At 35.1% G+C, this 25897-nt stretch overlaps 1 protein-coding gene and 1 long non-coding RNA gene across 2 annotated transcripts in view; one reads left to right on the top strand and one right to left on the bottom strand.

Moving 5' to 3' along the window:
• LOC138180715 (UPF0489 protein C5orf22 homolog) overlaps positions 1 to 25897 on the top strand; it is a 509128-nt gene that overhangs the window by 329764 nt on the left and 153467 nt on the right. The window contains exon 4 of the mRNA XM_069114807.1: positions 23970 to 24085. Coding sequence (XP_068970908.1) covers positions 23970 to 24085 — 116 coding nt within the window. The remainder of the gene's footprint in view (positions 1 to 23969; positions 24086 to 25897) is intronic.
• LOC138180720 (uncharacterized) overlaps positions 19465 to 25897 on the bottom strand; it is a 102348-nt gene continuing 95915 nt past the window's right edge. The window contains exon 3 of the long non-coding RNA XR_011173360.1: positions 19465 to 19686. This is a non-coding gene — a long non-coding RNA (uncharacterized LOC138180720). The remainder of the gene's footprint in view (positions 19687 to 25897) is intronic.

The following is a 25897-nucleotide window of genomic DNA, read 5'->3' as shown; positions in this document are numbered from 1 at the left end:
TATACACTGGAACAGTAATCTAAGATTTAAAAGCAGTAAAAAATTACAATAATTCTCTTCCGATATTAATGCAAGTATGCTCTTAAAAATATTGCTGTGATTACTGTTATTAATAATTATTACTCAGTATTATGACAAAGATAATTCTGATAAAGTATTTATGTTCGAAGCAGGTTTTCATTTTTGTGGATTGTGATGTTGCGGTGAAAGTGAGTAATTTATCTGTTTGATGAATTACAGTAAGATTCTATAATGAAAACTCTAAAATAAGTACATGCGTCTGCTAGTGATTGCACAAAATCATAGAAGGATTGGAGGTGAAAGTAAATTATATGTTTTTACACGTCATTTTGAGTATCGGAATTTTTATTCTTTGTTGGAATTTAGTGATTTGATTTATTAATTCGTTGCTTTAGATAGAAAGTACGTACGATCTTTTACTCGTATTTTTCAAGAACTGCGATTAACATGCCACTTAACATTCTTTAATTTCCAAGTAATAACAAAATCTGGATATCGTATTACCTTACTAAATAACTTAAACCCATAAATTGAGGTAAAGGAAACTAAAGAATTTCAGAACTTCAGTATCACATTTTATACCTCGTATATACGTATCTTGTCTAAGAACTTGGATGTAGATCTTATATAAATCTCCTTTTACCAATCTGTAACAAAACATTACTACATCTTGTGTCGAACTATTGATATAAATCATATATAAATCTCTTTCTTCTATTCAAATAAAGTACAATAAATCAGTGTACATGCATGTAAACACATACACGACTACACAGTCTTATCGTCTCTTAATACATCAACAGCAGATCACTGTAGATATCTACATTTTGTTCCATAAAGTAAAAGCGACGAGTGGTAATAAATAAGTTATCTTTGAAACAAATTATACCGGCAATTTGAATTAAATGCTCGCTGTATCGCGGAATGAACATTTTCGTATAAGCTCGTTCCATTGCAACTTTTCTTAATTAGAATCGCAAGAAATTACGTTTAACTATATTAAAGTTGATAAAAATGGAACGACTTCCGGACAATTTTGCTCGATGAAGAAACTGGAAGCCTAATCGGACTGACACAGAGAGCGTGAAATCCCGATTGCTATTAAACTAATAGCCAACGGAAAAGCAAAAGTGTGGAAAAAGGTTGTCGGCGGCTTTCAACTGACAGGTCCTAATTATTTATCGTTTCCATCCGCCTTTTCTCATTTGCAGCGATCCTAATTGCATAACGTTTTCATGAATATCCATCGACGTTTCGCTGCCGGCAAAGATCGGTGCAGGCCTGGCCTCGTATCGTCGCGAATAAATAACGAGTTCCCTTCTCGCCGCGAAATTCTACCGCAGATGAAATCTACGAGATCGTTCGAACGGTTGGTCTCTGCCAACTCTTAGATCCTATCTAACCCACCCAGCCTCAGATGGCGTACGCGTGGCAGTCTGTAATTAAAAAATACACCGATGGAATCGCGTTACCAGACCGCCTTTCGTACGTAAAACGCGCTCTTGTTGCTCTGAATTCGAATTACTTCCGCCCTCTTCGATCCGTTACGAATGGAAACGCGAGTTTGAAGATTTAAAATAAAGACAGTGAGCAATAACCACTTTTTATATTTTTATTTTTTACAATTTCATAATACTTATAAAGCAAAATTTCTTTCTTTTAAAACAGCTATTTACAGGCCAAAGTGGTTAATTCCACTTTTTCAAACTTTAATGCCAGAGCATTGATTGATGTATATCCTTTATTATTTCATCAACTTTTTTCTTTCGCGTCTTGTTTTGCTGAGTTAATCGATTTGGCTAATAAGCGGAACAAATATCATCCTCGTCTGTTGTCAGTTTTTATAGGGTAACACTAAGTAAATGTTTGAGTTTTGGCTACAATGTATACGATGGTAAATTGTAGATATTTTGCTCGTTGGATTATACTTTTATTATTCATCTTGAATAAAACTTTTCTTTTATATTATCTTTCAAAGTAATATTATTTTTCATTTATTTTAGATTTCCAGTCTAGGAATTAATTAAAATTTTTGTTCTACTGTTAGCCAGCCTTTCAAAGAAATTATTAGACAATCGTTCAAATAAAGGAATAATATTAAATATGAACGATTCAATCATAAATGACAAAATAAAATTCCAATTATTCCTAAAATTCCTAAAACGATAAAACTGTGATAATATTTGGATCGATAATACGAGGTTGTCAGCGTATAGAAGTTTTATTTGTATTCGTCGATGTGTATTTTGTACTTCAAACTTATTATCTAATTTAATAGTTCTCACCCCTTGTTATTGTAATTAACCGCTTCAAATTAATGATTTTGACTATGTTATCCCAGAAAGAAAATTACTTATTCTTCGATAATACAAAACAGCTGGCGATGTGAAAGTAATTTAAAAAATGAATCGTTTGTTCAATACAGATGTGAGAAGTTTTCTTTTTCAATAGAAAAGAAATTAACTTTTTGTTTCTACGTGCACACGTTTAAGAAAATAATTACTACGTTGGGAAAAGTATTGTGATTGCACGTTGCAGGTGTATCGTTGCACCTGCGAAAAACGAAACGTGCATTATCCATTCAATTTTATTCCTCCGCTACTTTTTCTGTCTTCGAGGGGAAAAAGAAACGCGATTTGCCCTAATTTCGCAAATCGAGTAGTTTGAATTTTTCGCGCTCGATGTTACGTTCACTTTTGTACAAAAAAATACGTATCTCGTTCTCGTTCTCCATGTTTTCCATGTTAATATCAATCATGAATAACAATCCAAACGAGCCACGTTTCCTGTAAAAATAATTCACAACCATTGCCATACTTAGGAAAATAATTCACAATCTTTATCATTTTCACGAAAATAATTCATAACGTTTTTCATTCGCTGAAACAAAATAAGAATAAATGGAGAAATAAAGAAAACTTTGAAAAACGACGCGAAAAATAATACCTTGTAAAATAAAACCTCAAAACATAATGTATAAGATTTTCCGAGCAGTGAAGGCGAATTCACCAGAATTCAGAAAGTACATATTTTCTTAACAAATTAATCTTATAGCAGCCAACATGCATATCCACGAATAGATATATTTGATATTCTTAAAATAAAATGATATGATAAAAAATAAAATAAACGATAAATAAAATGAGCTACAAGAATTCTCTGTTGAGTTCACTCTTCCCTGAAAATAATTAAAACGCGTTTTTCTCAAAACATGCTATTTTTTAATTCAGTCTTACATACAGAGCTAAAAAGATGATTTTTGAAGTAAATTGAAACCTAATAATTTTAAAAAATTATATATTGTAATCGTAACTGTAATTTGTTTGATGATGTACAATGTACGATGTACTGCGAAATTATCTCTTCATAGCTACTCCAATTGCCTGGATAAAGAAGATGGTAGAATTCTTCGATGCTAATTTCGCGGTCTATTCGTCCCTTACACGAAGGGAATGAACGAGCACGTTAAGATCGAGGATCGAGTTATGGAAAGTGATCCTCACGGAGTCAATCCATCGTCGAGTTGTACGTGTACAGTTCCAGATACCGATTATTCCTGACAAAAAGTATAACAGTTGGAATTGGTAACCGGTATATCTAGCAATTTAGCCGCGAGGAATGCTCGTGAATAGCTAGACACGCTATCTCCTACTGTTTCGCTTCATAAATAATTTAATTTAATGGCTTGCTGTTTATAATTGAACCGACTGAAACGATGATAAACACGAACATACAGTGACGTGCAAAAGTCTCGGACCACCCAACAGCTCACATTGTTATTAGCTATTTTTCTTCCTCTCTTGTTTTTTTTTTTCCATGTTAATTAGTTCTATAATACTCGTTAAGAAATCTTAGATAGTGTTATCAAATCAACATCAACTTTTTGAGGAAGATTGAGAGGTCAATCATTATGTATAAATACATTTATGTCTCCTTTAATTCAAACATGATTAAAAAAGATGTGATGAATATTGTTATGATCGTAATATTAAAGAAAATATTCCTCGATATTAGATTAAATATTTCTCAGTATCTTTTTGCGAGGTCTTTTTACAAATAGTTCATTTTGACAATCAACGGCGACATATCTTTGTTAAAGTTACTGTTTTGTTTAATATAATAACGTATTTTCTTGCTACTGAAATTCATCGAAAAAAGAAATAGTATTTATAAAACAAAGTCAAGTGTTTCTTATTTGATTCTTTAACCTGTAACTTCGAAGAACTTCAAAGATCTTAGTTACAAATTAAAAAATAAGTTTCTCGAGACAACCAACTTCTTATAACAAAAACGTGATATACATTCTGTATAATATGACGAGATATGTCACTTTTGCAACAAGAATTCGATATACGTTCGTTATATATAATATGATAAATTGCGATTACGTAGCTACAATATGACGAATATTTACTTAAAGAGCGTTGCAATCTATCAAACAAAAATTACAAATAGTAAAATCTTTCTCTGCTTCCTCGAAGTTAAGGAAAAGTTGATAAGGATTGCTTTTGTTACAAACCCTTAAACTCTGCATTATAAGTTTTACGAGTAATAAGTTTTAATTTTTTTTTTTTTTAAAGTAACGTTACTAAAGCGAACAAATACATACATTCGCTTTGAAAGAAATGTGATAAGATAAGGGGTTAACATTGCCTCAGACTTTTGCATAGTGCTGTATGAGCGCACGCGACTCACTAGCGCGTATAAGCGCGCACGAGGCATAATCGCGCATAAATAACGCGATCGCGCGTTCGAAGCTCGCAGGTGCTGTTGAATTTTTGATGACTAACGATCCCATCGAGGCAGCGATCCGGCCGCTAAGAGGCGGTGGAACAAAGGCGAATTAATTAACACCTTCGCCACCTGCGTTCACCACGAACAAGTCCGCCACGATTTTCGATCGAGAGAGGCTTCAAAACGCCATCGTCGCTGAATTCCCGGCGAAAGTGAAGTTATCCAACGCTTTCGAAATTCTAACCCGTGGAAACGCGATCGTTAAATTGCTCGTTCGCGATCATCGTGCAACGAGAAGAATTACGACGTTGCTCGTTGCTCGTCCGGTCACGATACGAGACGATGACGTAACAACGCATAATTTGTAAAATCAATTTCATTCAACGCTAATTTGCGCTTACTGTAATTATACGCGGCACTGGTATCACGCTGCGACGAGAAGCTACTTTCCGAGCTGTGTTTCATCGACTTTCGCGTTGCTTGCTTTTGTTCCATGTTTTTTTCGATCGATTGTTAGAGATTTAATATTAGAAAAGTGGCATTTGTGGAGATCGTTGAGGAGAATGGTTCGATTAGAGTTTTATATCGGTTTAATATTTTCAAGCTTGGATTTTTGTAAATAAAATTTTTATACCTTTTACTCTTCGTATTACACTTTTAGATGTTGTGATATGATTTATATTCCTTGGTTAGTTTATATAAGTCCGTGATGTCAGGTTCGTGGATTGAACATGGAAGAGTGAATGTTGCAGAGATAATTAATAGAGGAAAGTAATTAGATTCTTATATTGGTTTAAGTTCGAAGTCCTTCCTTCTTTCAATAAAAATTTTAAATTAAATTTTTTCGTTACTAGGTTAAATTATAGGTTTATTGATGTTATAATGCTGTAATATCATACAGATCGATATTTGAAAGGACAATTTTAGATGATTGAATCGAATGTTATTAAATGAGAGATATTTGGCAAAGAGCGAAGATTTCAATAGGGGAGATATTTGGAATACTGATAGAAAAGTTTCAAAATTTTTGTGAATATTTCTTCGAATTTTTAATATTATCATCACATATCATGTTATTTCTATTATTATTATGAATTGGAAAGTAACAAACAAAATAAAGTCGGAGTTTTATTTATACTAGTTTCCTATTATATTTTGCCCTTATATAACACGCGTTTGGTTTTCGTGTTATAATAAGGATATACATAATCATGAGAAATTGATCAAATCAGCTTATCACTTAGTAAATAATAGTGCCTTACTCTCATATAACATGTTTTTAATGCTTCATATCATAAGAAGATTATTACACACATTCTAATGCACGTATGTATATCCATGATAGATTGGTCAAGTGAGCTTTTTACTAATCGAGTAATTTCTCTCATATCTATAACATGTTCTTGATTTCACATATTATAAAAAGGTTATAAAAACAACACACACACATTCTAACATACAGCCACGATAAATTGGTCAGGTGAGCTTCTTATTTAATCAAATAATAATACTTTGCTCTCGTATAACATATTTTTGATTTTTCATGTTATAAATAAATTACCTGTGCGTGTGACGTGCATCATTAATATATACGCACGATAAATTAGTCAAGCGAGTTTCCTCTCTTCGAAATCAAGCAACGTGTACTTATTACTTATTAGGCGATGTTTCTCTATCGCAATTAAACCTCCGCTATGTCCGACTATGTCGCGTTGCGTAATGCCGTAGCGCGGTATATGGACTTGGCTTATAATTCGCGGAATTGCGACCTTTGCCAATTTACGTTAACAGCTGTGATCGTCGCAATTAAAAGAGAACGCAACGAGCGAAGGAAAGCCGCATAAATCCGTTCAGGTGCTTCCGTTTGAAATCGGCACGGTATGTATCGAGTAACACCGACGATAAAGTGTATCCAGGCGACTTTATCTCGAATTTGCGACCTATCCTCGCGGCATACACCGCGTGTACGCACGTTAAATTGCAAAATTTATCACAATCTTTTAAAAAGAACGAACATTTACTGGAAGGTTCTTCGAAGAGCGTAAGGTAACTCGAGGTTAGATTTAACCATTTCGATGTACTACATGTCTTAGGCAGTTTCGTTACTCCTGTTGTGTATAGATATGCAAATGTGTACTTGTTGTTGTAAGAGTCGCCTCAATTTCTAGTGAAATGGATACAGGATAATAGAATTAAAAAAATTTGATTTTATTTTATAATATTATATGTACAGCTGGAGAATAGATATCAATTTTTAAGAGATGGCTGTGATTTAAAAGTTCGAGAATTGTAGGATTTGGAAGGTTAAAAATCTGGTGATCTATGAGATCTTGAGAATTTGAAAGCTTAGAAATTTCAGAATTTTAAAGTTTGAAGAATTAAAAACATGAAAATATAAGATTTTGAGAATTTGCTGATTGTAAAAGTTCGAGGATTTGAAAATTAAAGAATTTAAAGACTCGAAAATCTAACAGTATTTGATAATTCGGTGTTTAAGAATTTGGAACTGTAAAGGTTCGAAAATATAAAAAGTAACGGAAAAGATTCTAATCATCAGAAAACAAAAAATTTTTAACACTGAATGTAGAAAATTGAAAACCATAGTTTTCCCCATTTTCACAAACTCTTCAACTAACATTTGCCGAACATTTCAAGCAAATACAAAATACAATACTTCAAATGCTAATTCCATCACACCATCGTACCTTTGTCTTTCACTCTAATCTTGGTATATCCTTAAATAAAACAAGCTTCTTACGATTCCACGTATATATGCTCGATCACTATAACATTTCGAAACGTCCAGCCATACTTAAGCCGCTTAACTCTCCATTAAACATTAAGATCGTCGCGTACGCGTCACGCATATACATATTTTTCCATCGCTCGTTACGGAGACACGGTGACTGTCAATTTTCCGCCGATTCATAAATGGCATTCACTCCTCGCTCATGTCGATTCCTCGCATGGTATCAACGCAGCGCTGTCACATATTCGACCGTTGCATTCGCTTTACATTAATCGCTCGGCCAAACGTATCGCCAACTTGGGGAACGCGATTTCCTTCAAGGACGTACTAGCCCGTGCTGGTGCTAGTTCCATGCCATTTGTCAAGCAAATTCCACGCTTCGTTGGCCTTTGAGACTGAGCATTAAATCGAGGGTGTGTAGGTACAGTGACTCATGAAAGTATTTGTACACTTACCATAGAAAAATTCTATGTACATAAATAATATATTATATGTGTTGTAATGTGACACGGCTGTCGTAGTTGTGTTAGTAATGATTGTAACGATAGTATTAATAATTACAATTATATGCAAATATACGTATAGTCCGTAAATATAACAAAAGTATCGAAATAATCAATTACTGTTGATAAATTTCAATATTCCATACGACTATCTTTAATATTTATATGTTTATGGTTATGCATGCTGCATACTAATTTTTTACCAAATACATGTTTGCAGTGAATATCTTGTAACTTCTATATACATTTTCGGATTGATTTCTAATTTTATCGATGTAATTATTACAATCGTGTCGCATTATAATACTGATGATATTCTAAAATATTTTATATAACACATATGTACCTATATTATATGCGTTAAAGTTTTTCGTGACAAGTGTTCAGACATTCATAGAAATCTTCTAAGAATATGAAGATTTTAACTTCGATATGCATTTTCAGATTGCTTTCACATTTTATCAATATAGCTAATCGTGACAATCGTGTCTTAATATAGCGTTGATGAAATTTCAAAATGTTCTATGTAACGCGTATAATATGTCCACGAAAGTTTTCTACGGTGTGTGTTAAGATATTTATAGAAATCATTCGTGAATATGAAAATTGCAGCTTCCGTATATATTTTCAACCTTGCCTTAAACTTTACCAACATTATCATGATAGCCGTTCCTCGTTACAATATTAATGAAATTTCAAAATGTTCTGTACATCACATATAATATGTTTATAAAAGATTTTTATAAGTGTTCGAATACTTTCGTGATTCAAAGTATACATATATCGGTGGAATACGAGCCAATCATCCGATACCGGCGCATAAGTTGAATAATTTCGCTCCTCATTTCAGAAACGTTATCTGTACCTGCTTTCCCGGCAAGCCGCGTAATTGTGACTGATTTAAACACCGGTTAAGTGGTTCTAGTTTACGGGAATGAACGGGACACGCAGTAATAACCGTGAATTAACGCTTGCCCTTCAGCAATATGTATATAAGCGCGTTTTATATGGTGTGATAGCGGAATTAATAAAATATATACGTATACATACATATATATTTCTTCTCATTTTAATCGATGTTATAAGCTTGGTGTATTTTTTAGATAGATGAATTAATATCGTGCTATGTTTGTATATCATATTGTCTTTGATGACTTATTTGAGAGACTAATTTTATGGGACATGTATCTGTAAACGACTTTATCTAGGTTGTTATTTGCTTGTGATTGCTCAATTTGATCCTGAGTCGCTTTTACGGTGAAAGGTATTTAATGATAATATTGTGATTTTCTTTGGAAACTTTTCTGGTAAAAAGATAGCGATATAAAATTTGAGGAATATTATAATTCAGTGAATTTTCAAAGGAAATATTTATCTTATTCGATAGTAATCTTCTATAGTATTTTAGTAGCTCATCAAAACAGTATCAAAAACCTTTAAAGTATAATATTCTTAAATTCTGTTTTGTTATAATAGCCCAATATTCTTCAATAGAAATAAAATTCTTTTGTAAAATGTTAAAAAATTTCACTTGAATTGCGAAGAAAACTATTTGCTTACTAAAGGTTAAAACATAGTAAAAAGTGCTGGTAATAGTTGAAAATCTATTCCTTAGACGTTACTTACCATATATTTATCTATCGTACCAGGTACACCTAGGAGCCACGAAAAAACCAGGTTTCTTTCTCAGATCCCTTTCTATGGAACACCATTTAACAGTTACGCGACGATAATGGTAATGACACAACAATAACGCCCACATGGGTGGAAGAACGCAATTATCCGTCAATGAGTCCCACGCGCGAACGAAATTAGCGGACAGGCAGTGTGATCTGATCGAAGGTTCACGGAAACACGTGAAAGCGCCTCACGTGTCGGATACTATCACGTCCGACTATGAATTCAAAGTCGAACTAGGCTGTCAATTCGACACCAAACTTGGATCTCGATTACATATCGAAGTAGACCGCTAATTCGAACTCCAAGTAGGTTATTCAAAGTAGGCTAGTAATTTAAATAACGAAGTGAGTTTGCATGTTCAATGACGCGAGGATATTGAAAGTTCGGAATTTTCGAATAGAATTTATATTGGAAGATGTAGATATGGAAAGATAGTAATATTATTTATAATATATATGGTAATTATCGATTCCTCGTTTTTAAATCGGAGCAAGAAATTGTGATCGATTATAATTCTACTTTCTTTCTAAGCCAAAAACGTTTGGGTTATAGAGAATTGGAAACTTGATTCCTTTTTACACTTGTACTGCTTCCATGTGAATAGAAAAGTATTTGAATAAGAATGCAATGAAAATTTTAATTTCAATCGCCGTCGTGGATTAATATCGATACACGCGACATGGAATATGACAACTTGAAATCAATTGCTAATTCGACATTGATATATCTTACTATTATGTAATCTGAATTTAAAGGATATCCATATCAAAAGGAATTACAAGGACACAAAAATGAACAATTGAAGTACTAACTGAAATAAATTAACGATGATACTTTGTTTATCATCTCGAGAACAAATTGAGCAACTAATTTCAAATCCATTAATAATCCCAATCCGATTGTGCTAACAATCGATACGTCTTTTATTAATTGTATCTCGCAGTAAACCATTAATTTGGTACGAACGTAGGTTGTTAATTTATAGTCAAAGTGGGTTGTGTTGATTTACGATCGAGCTACAAGACTGAGAAAGTCAAATTGATAAACGTAGACTGTCAACCCTTAACCTTGGCCTCGATTTGTTCAAAATAGGTCATTAATGTAAAATTTAAATTTACTATTTCTCAGTCCCAAAGATTACCAATTCCAATGGAATTTAGATACGTCGCACAAATACGAAAGAGAATATTAACTTGGAAACAAGATAGCCACGAGTGCCAGGACGAGAACGAACACGTCTGGAAGATGGACGCGGGCGAGTTGCAAACTCCCGGACACGAATTATACTAAATTGCCACTAACCAGGTGTGTCGAGAGAACTGGCATCCGTATCCACGTGCTGTTGCATCATCTGAACGCATAAATATGGATCGTGCCGTGGTGTTCGGCGAATAACGACAAACGAGACGCTTGCAATTAATCTGTCGTCGAGTAGTCGTGCAATTACACAGGAGACAGCACGCTGTCCTCTCGTCTAATGGTTTCTTTTGCGGGCTAAGATTAATTGGCATTAAAAATTATCTAACGGAAGGAAACGACTGAGAAAAATATAGACTATGTCTTGGAATAATTGTGCTTTTACGCAAGAGATATGAAAGAACGTAGACATTTTAATGAATTAACACTTTCATGAATAATTATCTATATTATCTTATCTATCATTTATATTATACAGTAAGGTAAGTATAGGTTAAATACGATAGGACAAATTTACAAATCTACTTGATATACTTGATCATTATAATGTCATATAATATATTATAGAAGATATTGTTATCTGAAATGAGTACCTACTCATGCGGAAATTTACGTATATTTTTGCTTTTCATTATCCTCGAATATTTGTGTCAAAGCATAATTCGCAACATGAAAATGATTTATGAACTGCGTTGTACACGTTGAAGATTTCATTTTGCTATTTCTGGCTAACTAATCGTTTCCTTCAAAATCATTAAATTTGCAAACACTAAATATGCTATATTTTGATGTGAATGGGAGTCCTAATGAGACCAACAGGCACTATTACTTATGATTTACAGCCTGGAAGGGAATGCTCTTAAAGAAACTAACGTTTAAGATGCAAATAAACGTGCCATAAATAAACTCTTTTAACGCTGTGATACATTGCGGAAAATTGAATCTCACCAACACCCACGTAATCTCTTAAAATGAATATATTTTATTTTTATCTTACTTTAACGGATAAGTGCAGTTTTAATTTACAAAAATAAAATAGAATTTTATAAGTACGATTTCATAAATAATTAATTGCTATATGTTTTACCCCTAAAACGACCGACGTATTTAGTTACGAATCAATATTCGGGTTTATTTGAAATAAATGTAAATATTAACTCGTACAGATGATGATATAAAGGAGTGAAAGCAAAGAAGGAAATGAAACGGCAAAAATGACGAACGTGTACGCCCAGGGACGATTTAAAATGTATAAGGTCTGGGATAGAACGTTGTCAGCTTTCTCGAGATTCGATCCGAAATCGGATTATAGAGGCTCTATTTTAATAAGACGATCCTTCGGCAATGTTTAGTGAAATCCAGCATGATAGATATGCGATCGTCGGTCTTAATATGTTTGACAATTCATGCGTGTAAAATGACATTTCGAATATTGACTGACGAAAAAATACTTTTCCTTTCTATCTCATTAACAATTTCTTGCATTTATTACAGATTAAAAATCATGTATCGTGATTTATCGTCTTATATCTTAAGACAGGTAATAGTAAACAGAAATTGTATATTTCAATTCGATAGATCTCGTTCAGGTTGATTTCGAATTCTAAGGTAATCCTAACGGAATGAGAAATATTCTACAAAACATTCTTCTACGTCAACAAGCCGCAGAAATTAATTCTAAATATTTATCATAACAAGTATTTTAAAGAAAAATTATTTCTTGTTTCTTCATCTAGTGTTACATCCTTGTTGAATAATGCAAGTGGTATTAAAAAAATCACCCAAACTATTCTCTGTTCTTCTGTTCTACAAAAAACTAACAGTTAACTAACAAAATAGAAAAACTATAAACTATCCACCTTATGCAAAATTAACAATGAACGAGTAAAATAAAACGTCAAGCTATTCTTCTACAAAAACGTAGTTTATCCCTCTTCTATGAATTATCTTACAAAACTTTACGATTTTTACAAATCACAAAATATGTTACATATAATTCCTCTTTCTATAATATATATTCGTATAAAACACAAAATCTTCTTCGAAGAATAACATGGAAAGACAAAAATTCTCTTTTCCAAACACAGATAATTCGCTTCTCTGCTCGATCCAGCATTACGAACCTCGCTAGAAGAGTACAATTAGAAAACAGGAAAAACAGAAGGATCGGAGAAAGCTGTCATTAGTGTAAAGAAAACTTAACGCCGATTTCCACGGACCTCTGTCCCAGTGTCTTGACATTTATTTCACTTGTCTGTCGAATCAGCGATGATAATCTTCACGATCTTTCGTAGGTATATAGTAAATCAAGCAGGGAATAGCAGAGGATCGTTTGGTCGTGTGGCGACCTTTTCGTTCTATTCGTTGGCGCGCGCCAGCTCGCTCGTTTGCAGAATTTATTGTCTTACGTCAGAACGGGACCCTGTTTATTATACGAGGCCGAAGATCGACTTTTTTCTCATTGAGCCCAAGATGATTTCGTGACGGCCAGAATCTCGGGCCACGATTGTGTCGAGATCGTCTTGGCTTAATCGCACAATTAGGGCATCGCGTTACCCTGCGCGCCTGCTTCGACTACAACGTTGTTCTATTAAAATTCCAATATTCCTATAGATGGATAGATGTTTTGCCAGGCCACGGACCAGCGGAAAGGTGTGAGGTTAAACGATCAACAGACGATAAGGCTAATGAGCTATAACGATCCTTTCTCCATTTTACCCCGATCTCGATGCGGTTAACCTTTATCCGCCCGCAATTTTCAGGGCCCTCGTTAAAACCTTCGTGGCACTTTCTCCGCTCTCATCGTTGCCTAATTTCTGACGACACACTTGCTTCGGGTGAAGTTCTTATGCCGTGCCTTTCACGCGGAATTAATTTTCGTATCAATATCGGTCGCGATATGTAACTTCAGGGTTAGAGATTTGCACGTTGACGGGTAAGTGGCTTTTCGAATCATTTGGATGAATTGGTGGCACTGACAAAATTTTATAATGAGATTAGATTGGTTTCAATTGATTTTAGAGGACATCCGACTAGCGGGAGAGATTTAGTTGGGGAAGCTTGGAAAATGAGTGTTGCGGAGTAATTGTGCCCAACGTAAAATTGTAGGAAATTAGGGTACTGTATAGGATACTCAATGAGCTGTATTATTATGATACCGATATCAATATAACATTCGTGCTATCGGTATTTATAATATACAATATAATGTCAGTATCTGTCGTGGAAAAATATCGATAACACACAGCGTGTAATTCGATAGGAATGAAGGCAATTTGCAATATTTTCGAATCATTAGGGTTATTCTTCTTAAAAGCTCAATTTTGATAATTATATAATACTGACCATGAAAACTTTGAGGATCTAAACTAGTTGACTCCAGTTCTGTGAATGTTTGAATTCCATGGTCCATCCATTGCACATAACTTCTGTTTAACTCTTCGAGAGATATATAACTCACTTCCACGAGTTTATTTGTTGAAAGAGGGACATATAGATAATCATAAATCCCAATTTGAATTTTGAAGTCTATCTCTGTCAAGTCTCAAGTTTCCAACCACCAGTCACATGATAACGTTCCAACTTCCAGAAACGAAAGTGACAGACAAACTGGAACTGGAAAGAATCCCGTCCCGTCCCGTCCCGTCCTGACATTCAGAGCGAATCGAAGGAGAAAGTTTCCATCGGGATCGATACAGTTTTTCCCAGGGAGGGAAAATAGGAGTGCCTCAAGGCCAGCGTGGCTCTAAGGTTGGCCTGAATTTTTCGCATTAATTCGCCGATCCAGCTTTGCAACTTTGTCCTGATCGGCTCTGTCGTCCCTGTTGCTGCTTTGAATACCTGTTCGTTGTGTCGGACAGTTGCACCAACCGATACGTTACAAATCGTCCCGTAAATTACATTCCTTCCCCCGTGTTCCGCCATTGGTACGAGAAGATGGAAGAGAGTCAGAAAGATGAAGAAAAGTGAGACGTGAGAAACAAGATTGTCTATGTTGGTGGTAACAATAAGAGTTACGCGATGTCTTTTAAAGTCGATCAAGATGAATGGACCGTGGTTGATAATTGTTATAGCGAGCTAGTGTTGAGCTAGCCGGGAATAATTCAATGGAATCCCAAGCCCTCCTCTCCTTTTACCTCTGCGCCCCGATTCATTAGCATAATCATATTATTTCAGTGCATTCTAGGCGCGTGTAGGCCGATCACGAGTGGGATAAACGTGAACAAGCGAGTCGATATACCGGACCGGTGGAATTCCATCCTACGGCACTGGGTGAAGGAAAGCCAGGGAAACACGTGGGAAATAGCAAAGGGAAACGCGGTTGCATGCGCCTCGACGATCGTCGACGTGCTATTTATTGACTATCGGTAGTTTTCCATGTAACCGGCAATGATTCTGATCTAACTGGATCTCGATTGTTATCGATCACGAGATACCTAATTGCGTGAGAAATGGAACATCGTTCATTTATGATATCATACCTGATAAAAGGATCTTTTGTACGTTGCTTTCTTCTTTGTCGTTGAAATTTTTACAAAAATAGTTTCCTTCTGTGTCGATGATCTGGATGGCCGAATAAGAACTTGATGTTTTGGCAGCGATTGGAGTTCACGATGTTTCATCAAGGTGTTCGTATTGGAAGAATTGGTAAAAAATTTATTGTACGTACGTAGTTCGACCAGAATGGCTGAAATTACCAATTCATAGTTTTAAATAATTTTTAAAGTGATTTTTAGCCATTTAAATGTTTCTTTAAAAGATTTTTACACGCATGGAATGTTGTTTTCTTCCTTGCACTATATATTTTGTCAGATATCTTTCATTTTAACTTCTTTGGTACAAGCTATTACGTTTTAGTTGTCGATAATTGCAAAATTGATAGAGTTTCAAACTAAGAAGGAGCTGATTGAACAGTATAAAGTGCTGTGATTTATTGTTAATTAAATGTTGAGAGTATTCTTCGCTTGAAAAATTACAAAATTAAGGGAAAATTTCAAAGTGAAACTTTTATACTTCTTAGACTTCTAAGAGACTTTTTATCTACATAAAGTGAAACATAAATGAAAGATCTAAAGTGAAATACAAAAAGATATTATATTTTTATTGTTAAATGTTTCTACATTTATTCACAATTGTTTCACGCTAAGAAATATCTGGAACAGGATCCAGTTTCAGAAGCTAATTGATCTGCAAGCTGAGGGAAATTAAAAATAAATTATTATTTCTAGTTTGTGGGAATTACCTCGCATAATCTTTAACTGAATCGACTTTGAATTGTTCATCCTACGTCTTCTCGACGTGTAAAAGTCTTCTAACGAACATGTTAGCTACTCTGATATTTTAATATTTAACGCGATCCACACTTCGATAAGCTATGATGTAACCTGTACGTTTTTATCAAAAAATCAGAGGATTTTCTAAATTTACATTACTTCAAAAATTATAGTTATAAAAGCACAACGAGGTTCAATTTGTAAAATACATTTCTCGAGCAGGACAATGGGCATCCTTCCTGAATTACAAACTCAAGAAGTGACTGTTTACCGCAAAAATACAGACTGCAGGTCGTAACAATTATTTCATACCGGGTATAAGTACTGGTATTATGCCTCCCCGAGCCACAATTGCCGCTAACTCAACAATATTTACTGCCAGATATACTGAAACCGCTGTTTTCGTCGTGCATCGAACCGTAATGTATACCTAGTAATTACTTCCCACACAGCTATTGTCGAAATAACCATACGCTTAGTGAAAGTAAACACACAATACTAACAGTTTCTTTTCTATCTGCTAAAACTTTGACGATTCCGAGAAATCAATCGATGTAAACATTTTCGTATCTTTGATATGTTATTAATGAGATTAGAAATTGTGAAATTTTCAATGATCAATGGAATTCTTTACATATTTTTTTATCTCATCTCTTCTATACAAAAATTATAGTTTCGTGTTTCTAACGACTATTTATTTTGATTTATTTTCGTTAATCATAGTACTGTATTTGGATCGTATTAAGTAACGAAAAAGTTTTTATCCTCGCAGTTAATTCGATTGACTTAAGTGAAATTAATGAATTACACTACTTACTTAGATATTTTCAATTAAAAAAATATTATTTTTAATGTTTTGTTTTGATCTTATATTAATTTATACGTAAATTATATTAACCAAACAACCGAAGGATGATATTACGAATAACAAGCTTATGTTGAAATTTTTATGGAATTGGTGTTCTTTGTTGTATTCTTTCTAATTTTCCTCCAAATTTTTCAACCGCACTGTACAATGAAATACTTAAAAAAGTTACCATACATTAGCATCGATCAGCATCTTCGCTTATTATTCAACTAAGTACATCAACGTAATAACACTATAATTTATACAGCTCAGAATGGTCATGTAATCTCATGAAAAAACACGAGTCTGACTTAGACACTTGATATACAGAATGAATTCTCGAGGAGGTTATTATTGTTATCATTAGAGAATAACGTGTAAGTTTTTCAAGATTTTCAAATGTAATTCAAAAGCTCGTAATTTAATTCTTATAAATTCACCAGCTTATAAATAGCTCCATAATCATGCGTTACTCCATTTACGTTATCATTTTATATCTAGGAAGTATAACATTAATACTAATCTAAACTATTTCTTATTGCTTTCCGTATTAATTATTGAACGATAAACATCTACATTAATCCTCTGAAAATATTTTATTTGTTGCCTATTAATTAAAAATTCCATTTTTGTAATATGAATTTATAACGAACCTATGATATTATCTATAATATTTATACTAATACAGTGGAATTTTATTTATAAACTCTATCTATATCTGAACGAAATCTGAGTTACTGTCTGACTAAATGAACTCCCACCAGTTGAATCTATTTATCAGAATATAAACTCCTACGTATTGAGACCTACGTATCCTTTGGTATAGGAACGAACAATTATAAGTAGGTGTTAGGGAGTATCAGTGGACATTTCTATTATATGAATTCCTTACAATTTAAATAAGGACTGTATAAGTTATAAAATTATATAAATTCGTAATTATATAAACTATTTGTCTGCCAAACCATATCATTTCCTCGTGGCCTGCATATATAAAAAGACACATTCATTTACGAAACTTTTTCCTCTTAAGCGTTCGTTAACCTTCGAATAATTTCAATACATCTCCTAATAACTACGTGAAACCTAAAACGAAACAAACCAAGCTAAAGAAGCTGGTTCTGAAACATCGAATTAATTTACCCGACTCACTTCCTCGTTACCTTGTAAAAGTCGAAGGCGAGCACAGTCAATAATTACCCGTGTATAATTCAGAATAAAGCCACGATTAGAAACGAAGTATCGCATGCACCAGAGCTCGCATGCTCGTACGCTTAATGGCTGGCTAGTGCTACCAACCACGGAACCGAGCTCGAGCAGTGAAGCTTCCAGCCCTTGGGCAAAATTCTGACAGCGAAACGCACGACCGACTCTCCTTGTACACCGTCGCTAATATTCATTAATATTATAGTCGGAGCTAATTGAACACGCCTCTCGCAACTATCGGCTTGCGTGCTGATTAACGAGCCAATGACCAGCTCTTATCAGACTGTACGTTTCACCGCGATAAGCATCGAAGTCACCTTTTCGTAATCGAGGATATAGCGTGACCAAGACACTCGATCCGGAATAGATTGAATTTAAATTACTGGTCCCTGATCGAACACGCGTCTTTGTAAAGTACGATACAAACGTCCAATTAAATCCTTATGTACCTTTAAAAGTCGTTCGAGAAACCCGATCGGTCGAATTAATCGTTATTAATTAAACCCTCGTACTGCAGCTTTTCAATTGCTCGTTACGCGCGCCGGAAATTGCCACCCCTTTTATTTGATCACCGAACGTTACTCGATAGTAGGTCTTTGTATCGCGAAACACTGGCCTTCACGCAGCTGGAATTAAATATGAACCCGCGATTACAACCGGAGAACATCCATAAAAAATCACATCGCGACTCTCGAAAGAGATTAACGAGCTCAATTTGTAGACTGAAAATGGGACGATGTAGTTACATATATGCACACGGTGGATGAACGCGTTAGGTATCGTCTTTGGTATGGTTAGCTGGGCGAATTAAACGAGAGATATTCGATTGCGATCATTTCGACCGGTGAAGGTTGGTATCTTCGAAATTTCTGTCTAGTCGTTATGGAGATTAATGTTCGGTTCTTAAAATTGTAATTAAATCACGTGAAATATGACGGTAGATGACTACTTGGGTGGAATTTTGTATGAATTATATTTGCGTTTTGTGCCAGTGCGTTGGTGAAATTGATTGTATTGTAATTATCACTTCTTGATAAGATATAGACTATGTGGAAAATAGTATTATTAATCTTCGTATAAAATAGAATTCTCTTTATATTCTTTTTATGATGCAATTAATAATTAAACCTCCGATCATTTTCGACTCAATCGTATTCTTCTTTCGTTAATAAATTTCTTAAGTTTGAGGACATTGAGGATATTCTGCTGGAAATTTTGTTAAAACAATATACGTCTTTCTATTTATTAAAAAATGAGAATTTGTGATCTAAACATAAAACTTCGTATTCATACCTTTCATGCAACTATTGTTGTACATCGTATAATAGTATTTAATTATGTTAATAATAACAATATTTTAATATTTAATACTTGTTTTTAATATTTTTATAAAAATTTTATAATATTATTACACATTGTTTATACTTACATTGCTGTAACATCTGCACGAGGAGTTCTACATTTTCCTTTCAAAATCTGAAACAGACAAAAGACTCGTTGTTAATAGAAATTACTATTACTACAAAAGTACTGAAAGTGTATTTATGGAGACCCTATAACAATAAAATTACTCCGAATAAAGATTCTAAAAGGTCATCGAATTAAAGTAATTTAACAACAAAGGGATCTGTTTCTTGACAAACAATTCGGTAAGAATGATGAGCAGTAAACGTCGAGCCTTCCGTGGTCTTTTCTGAAAATAGTGTAGGCAAGCCTGGAGAGAACATTGCAGCAAGACGATAATGTCGACGTGGGAGAACTGGCGTTGAAGAATGCGTAATTGTTTTGAAAGAGATCGAGCTTCGTCGTCTTTCGTGTGGGACGTGTGAAAGGAGGCCTGGCTTGCCGACGCCAGGGATAAACGTCGAGGACAAGTCTCGTTTCTTTCGTCGTTTATACCTGACCATTATGGCCCGTCTTTTAACGGCACGCACTGCAATGTAACAAACGGATTGCTCAATTAATGCAATCTCTGTCCAACAATCGCTGGTCAGATTATAAGGAAATTGTTGCAATTTGCTGCTCGATTGTTACGCTAACTATTGATATTAATTCCAATCGTTACATTATTACACATTTTATCAAAGTTCAAGTGGTTACTTGACACCTGAGATCAAATGTGCAATGTATTTATGGGAAGAATTAATTTTCATCTTTCTTATGAAATACTTTGTCATAATTTTCTGATAAAATCGTTCTGTAGAAAGGAATAATTTTTTGATTTGTAAGCTTGTTCTATTGTTTTATTTTAAAGTAGTTGAGAAATATTGATGTAAGTTAATACGTAAATACATAAATGTTTTATCCTTCATCATTTATTTAAAATCAAAGTTGCTATATTTAATGTACACTCGACTGGTATACTTGATATGTATTTAAACTCTTTCGAATGGGAATGCTACTTTAATACTTTAGAAGATCCACAATATGACTATCGACTTGACAAAATCCAGCTTGAAAACTTTATACCTTCAAACTTCCCTCCAACGACACGCATTTTTCAAAAGGAAACTATTTAATACTCCACAAAACAACTATCTCAAGCCCACGTCAAACAATTTCAGCAGCGATCCTCGATGCAAAACGTTGCGTGGAAAAAAATTCCACGATACAGAGTGGAGGACGCTCGCGGGAAGATAGAGAAGATCGGTAGGTGGACGCAACGACGAGGCAATTCGAAATTTCGAAACAAGATGTATCCGATCGCGAGAGGCAGTCGAGTGGAGGCACCAACAATAGGGATTATTAGCATTGGCTGAGCCGACTTCAGGTTGATATTGGTCTCTCGAGCCCCGACATATTGTAATCACGCGGATATATTGTGCTCGTGCAGTGCACGCTCGCCTAGCCCTCTCCACCCACCCTATTCCTCCGCATCCACCTACTCCACCTCCTCCACCCTCTCTGGCTGTCTCCTCCACCCGTCTCATTCCTCTCCTCCCTGTCCCTCCGGCAGCCGATCAATGCCCCCCTCTGCCGCCGATAACTCGATAATATTACACGCGAAAACCGCTTCCGATGTGCTCGCCCAGTCAGCGAGCCACTTGTGCGAGCAAATAACCAGTTATCGGAAAACCGATTTTATTTTCGAGGGACGCTACCTTCGATATTTTTTTCCTACCCCATGCCCCGCTTTGTCGCGAACCCCGTACCATCGCTACCGTTTCTATCTCTCTTTGCTCTGTTTCTTTCGTTTTGCCAAGCGTTCCACAGTGCGGCATTTCATTGAGGATTTAGGACAAAAATCAAAATTCGTTGGCCACGTTCGCAGACAACGTTCGCACGTTGTCAGATTGTTCATAGGTAGCGTTCGCACGTTCGCAGGTCACGTTCTCAATGGATAAATTGTCGAATTGAAAAGTACGAAAAAGATGATCATTAGTTAAATTCACCTCGGAATTCACCATTATTTATGTCATCTTACGGAAGTATATCGTTTGTTTCTTGAGAATCGAATGTTAATCGTGTACGTATGTAAAAAGTTAGTCAGTTTGGTTTGTGAGAGTCTCGTATGATGTTGTGTTTCAATTATTGCGGCGCCGGGTAATTTTGATTGAGGAAGAAATAAATAAACACGTATCAGATTCGTGCAAATGAAATATTTCTCTGAAGTTTGGATAATATTTGAGAAAGCAGAAAAACTGTCCTTAATTTATCGTGTTGTATCATTAAACTCAATTAGCAATGTTGTATATTTCTTTCCACCAAAAATAGGTAATAAGATATTTTCTTTTTCTCAACGAATTTTAAACTCATTGGTATCAACTATACAAACGTCGGTACCATTGACTATGATTTCAGATGAGCTCACTACAAAAATTTTGTTATAGCTCGTTGAATCCTTTACGAAGGAAAATGTTTGTAATACTTGATTATGATCGCTCTCAATAAGATTTTCTTCCGAAGTTCATTTAGTTTGGAATTTAACGCCAGATTTAGTATACTATAATACAGCTCCCATTAGAGAGAAGAAATTCATGTTCTAGAATGTAAGGGTCAAGGAAATAGCATTGGTCTCTTTCACACGATCGACGAAGTGTGCATTAGCACATGTCGGATTGTAACGTCTATTTTATGTAGATTAGATAGAAAGGAAGATAGAGAACACGCAGGCTAATTCATTACATATTGTCATCTGAGGCAACTTTTCATCCATCGATTTTAAAAGATGACGTCAACAATACAGGTTCTATTTAAAAAGATCTCCCCAATGCAGAAGACGTTTATTTCTTATTCTCCTCGTCATTTCCCGTGTGATTTTCCAGAACGATACCTATTACACATACACACCGTTTTGTGAAAAGATAAGAATGAAAAACAATATTAATAATTCATCACGATCAAAGGGAGATAAAATTCGCTAATTCATCAAAGTCAAGTATTAAATATCACGTAACTTATCAAACGCGTAATGACGTCGATATATTGTATAATTACTCGGCGAGGTAAATCGAACTGGAGATGACAAAAAAAAAAAAAAAAAAAAAAAGAAATCACATTGATCGATGGAAAAAATGTAGAAAAGATGGAGATCGAAGGACACGCTTCATCGATGCGTTACGCGTGAATCCTTGAATTTATTCGTATCGTTGACGATACAGTTCTGACGTCGATTTTTTTCCGTTCCACGCACTTGTGGCTTCCGGAGAACTCGTCGGAAAAGAGAGATTCCTTATGTCGTCGTAGTGACGTAATGGAAGGCAGGAGTACTATATTTATGTAAATCACGTCGGCGTATCATGGATACCATTTTTATGCATGGCATATGTGTATAACGTATGCCATCGTCGCGACGCGCTGCAAATTTATGCTGTCTTTACGCGAACTCTTATAGGAAGCTATCCGTTACTTTCTGCGTTTTACGTACAATTTGTGCAGAAATCGCAAGAGAGGAGACAGTGATGGAAATGAAACGTGAAGATACTTGAAATGGTAGAACGAGATGTAGATGAATCTGCAATTTGAATATCCGTATGTTTAAACAAGGATGATAGTCCTAATAACTAGGTTGGCTGTCTGAGATTGATTTTCATCAAGAAGTTTTCAGCCCATTAACTGGATCATCTTTTAACTAAAAATGTCGGCGACCATGAAATTAGATGTTAATAAAATCAAATCAGTGTCGGTTCTTCCAAATTCATGTATTATATAGTTTAATTGTAACAGAAATGGAACGAGTAGGTTGAAAATTGGGAGAGCCATAAGTAAAGAAATTAGTGTATCTAGCAAGAAAGTATCGTATCAGTTAACCAATTAAATTAATCGGTAAAAGTTCATCGAGATATGTTCCTTTATTATGACACATGAAAGAAATACTAAAAGATATTTATCCTATAGTTTTAATTTTGAAAGTCAAGAAGAATTTAAATAATTCCCTTGATACTTCCAATAGAAAAATATTAATCGATATCAATATCCAAAGCTCGAAGCTATAAGAAATTATTACAAAATAACGATATTCACGAAGAAAATAAAGGTGATAGGTTATAGTAAAAGGTCAGAATAAACATCCCAACAGTACAATTCCATACTATATTTATATTTTCTTTTAGCGATTCCTTTCGCTTCCACGCCTTCTTGCCTCTCTATTCGGAACAAGATATTCAATTTCTTAAAAATTTTCACGAATAGACACTCAGCCAGTCACCGTTCGAGACAATAACTCGTGGCGCCTATCAATCCTTTTTACATCGAATTAACCGGTTAACCATGAATCGTAACCACGTGTCCTGACGACCGGTTCCCCCTTTCTCTTGCAGATCCTGAAGGAGACGACCGCTGCGAGGAACGAACAGCTCACCGAGTTGGAAAACCTCTTCGACTATTTGGATGAACACAGGAGCCTGCAGGGTTACGAGGGCGAGAAATCGGCGCGGTGAGTTTGCACGATTTTTCTACGTTTTATTAGACATTCGAGAATGAGGCAATTTACATGGAGAGCTCGTAAATCACGCGGCCGGTAACGGGATTAAAATGAGTTTCGAGCCGGGCGACGAATGCCTCGATACGTGAACATTTCAAGCCCGTAATCGGATTGGCTGCGTTCGACGCGTTTTATTAACACTCGCTGTTTGCTCAATTGCTGATCGACGACGAACAGGCGCGAACCATTTCACGTCAAATCGCCCAGGAATTGCTACCGTGCCCTGTGACTTATTGAAAAGAGAAAAGAATTTCTTCGATTTTGTTTTTTTTTTGCATTTGAGTATGTGTAGAATATATCGATAGGCTCGAGAGACTGAATCGCGTGAAATTTCAATCTGCTACCACGAACGACTTTATTGGACAATGCAGAATTAAATGTTAAAGATTTTGTATTTTACTGGATGGATCGAAAAGATGCTATTAAGGATTAATGAAAGAGAGATATGGTTATTTTGAATATAGTTACACATTGTTATATTAAGTGTAAGATGGATTTTAAACGAGAAGAACTAACGATATAAAATATACGTACAGGTATGAAACAATTTTAAAAACATAATTCAATTCGTAACAAAAAAAAGCTGCATAAGGCTTCTTAAAGGCCATTAGAAGTTGACACCGCTAGACAAAAAATTCTTTTTCAATGAATTATTATCAATGAATTATTATCTAATCCTTTCTCGAATTTCAACTTTCTATTCATTACGGTGATATGCTGAAAGATTCATTTAATATTTGTTGCCCATTAAAAGTCCTTATCTTATCGTGAATAAATTTTATTTATACTACACACTATAATACTCGTACAAGAAAGTAGTTGTTGCAAAGTTGCGATAAAAATCTAAAGCAAAATCGTCAGAAGGTTTAGAGGAACACTTCCACTGCGTATATTCCCCTCAACAATATTTGGCATCGCCTTACGATATTCTTTTATACGTATAACAATTTTAAATTTAATTATCGCTAGACAAGTACTGCGAAATACTTTATATTTGTCTGTATGTCAAACTAAAATTACATCCATCATTTGAAAGCCAAACAAAATTCATCAGGCACATCTTCACATTTAAAAGTACTCTTTATCCATATATTGTTCCATAAGATTCTTTTGTACGCGTAAACATTCCTAAAGATATCACTAAACCAGTTCTGTGAAATGCTCTATATTTATCCTCATGTCAAACCAGAATTCTATTAAGAATTTAAAAGTTTATAAAAATCTATCAAACAAGTCTTCACTGTAAAGACTTTATCTGCATATTTTTTGCCACTCACGCTCCTTCCTGTCATTATCGACGAGCATTACACGAGCGTGCATTAAGAGCAGAGAGGTGCAGCTTCCGGGGGACGTCGAGATGGTAGAGGTCGTCGACGAAGAGAGGCGTCGAGATCAAGTAGTCGCCGGTTGAAAGGGGAGAGAATCAATCGTGTCGATTGAAGATTGATTAGGCGGTTGCATTGACGTCCGAGATTTAGCATGCGATGCAATTTCTTTGCCGTGTCTGCCCTTTGTGCCTGTCTTCGGGATCTTTGGCTTTCTGATCCTTCCAGCGCACTGCGTCAGTCCCTTTTCCTTTCTCTCTTCGCTCTCTCGTCATCCCTCTCGATACCGGATCTTAAACACGTACACATCCGCACAGAGAGCGTAGATCCACACAGAGAGCGTAGATCCACACAGAGAGCGTAGATCCACACAGCACTGTTTCAATGGTGGTTTGTAAAATAGTTGTCGGGATACGAATGCTCGACGGAATCGATGCGC

This window comes from Bombus flavifrons, chromosome 1, assembly GCF_040668555.2.
Source record: "Bombus flavifrons isolate JBK064 chromosome 1, iyBomFlav1_principal, whole genome shotgun sequence".
Taxonomy (NCBI): Eukaryota; Metazoa; Arthropoda; class Insecta; order Hymenoptera; family Apidae; genus Bombus; species Bombus flavifrons.
This window is presented reverse-complemented; position numbering and strand designations above follow the sequence as displayed.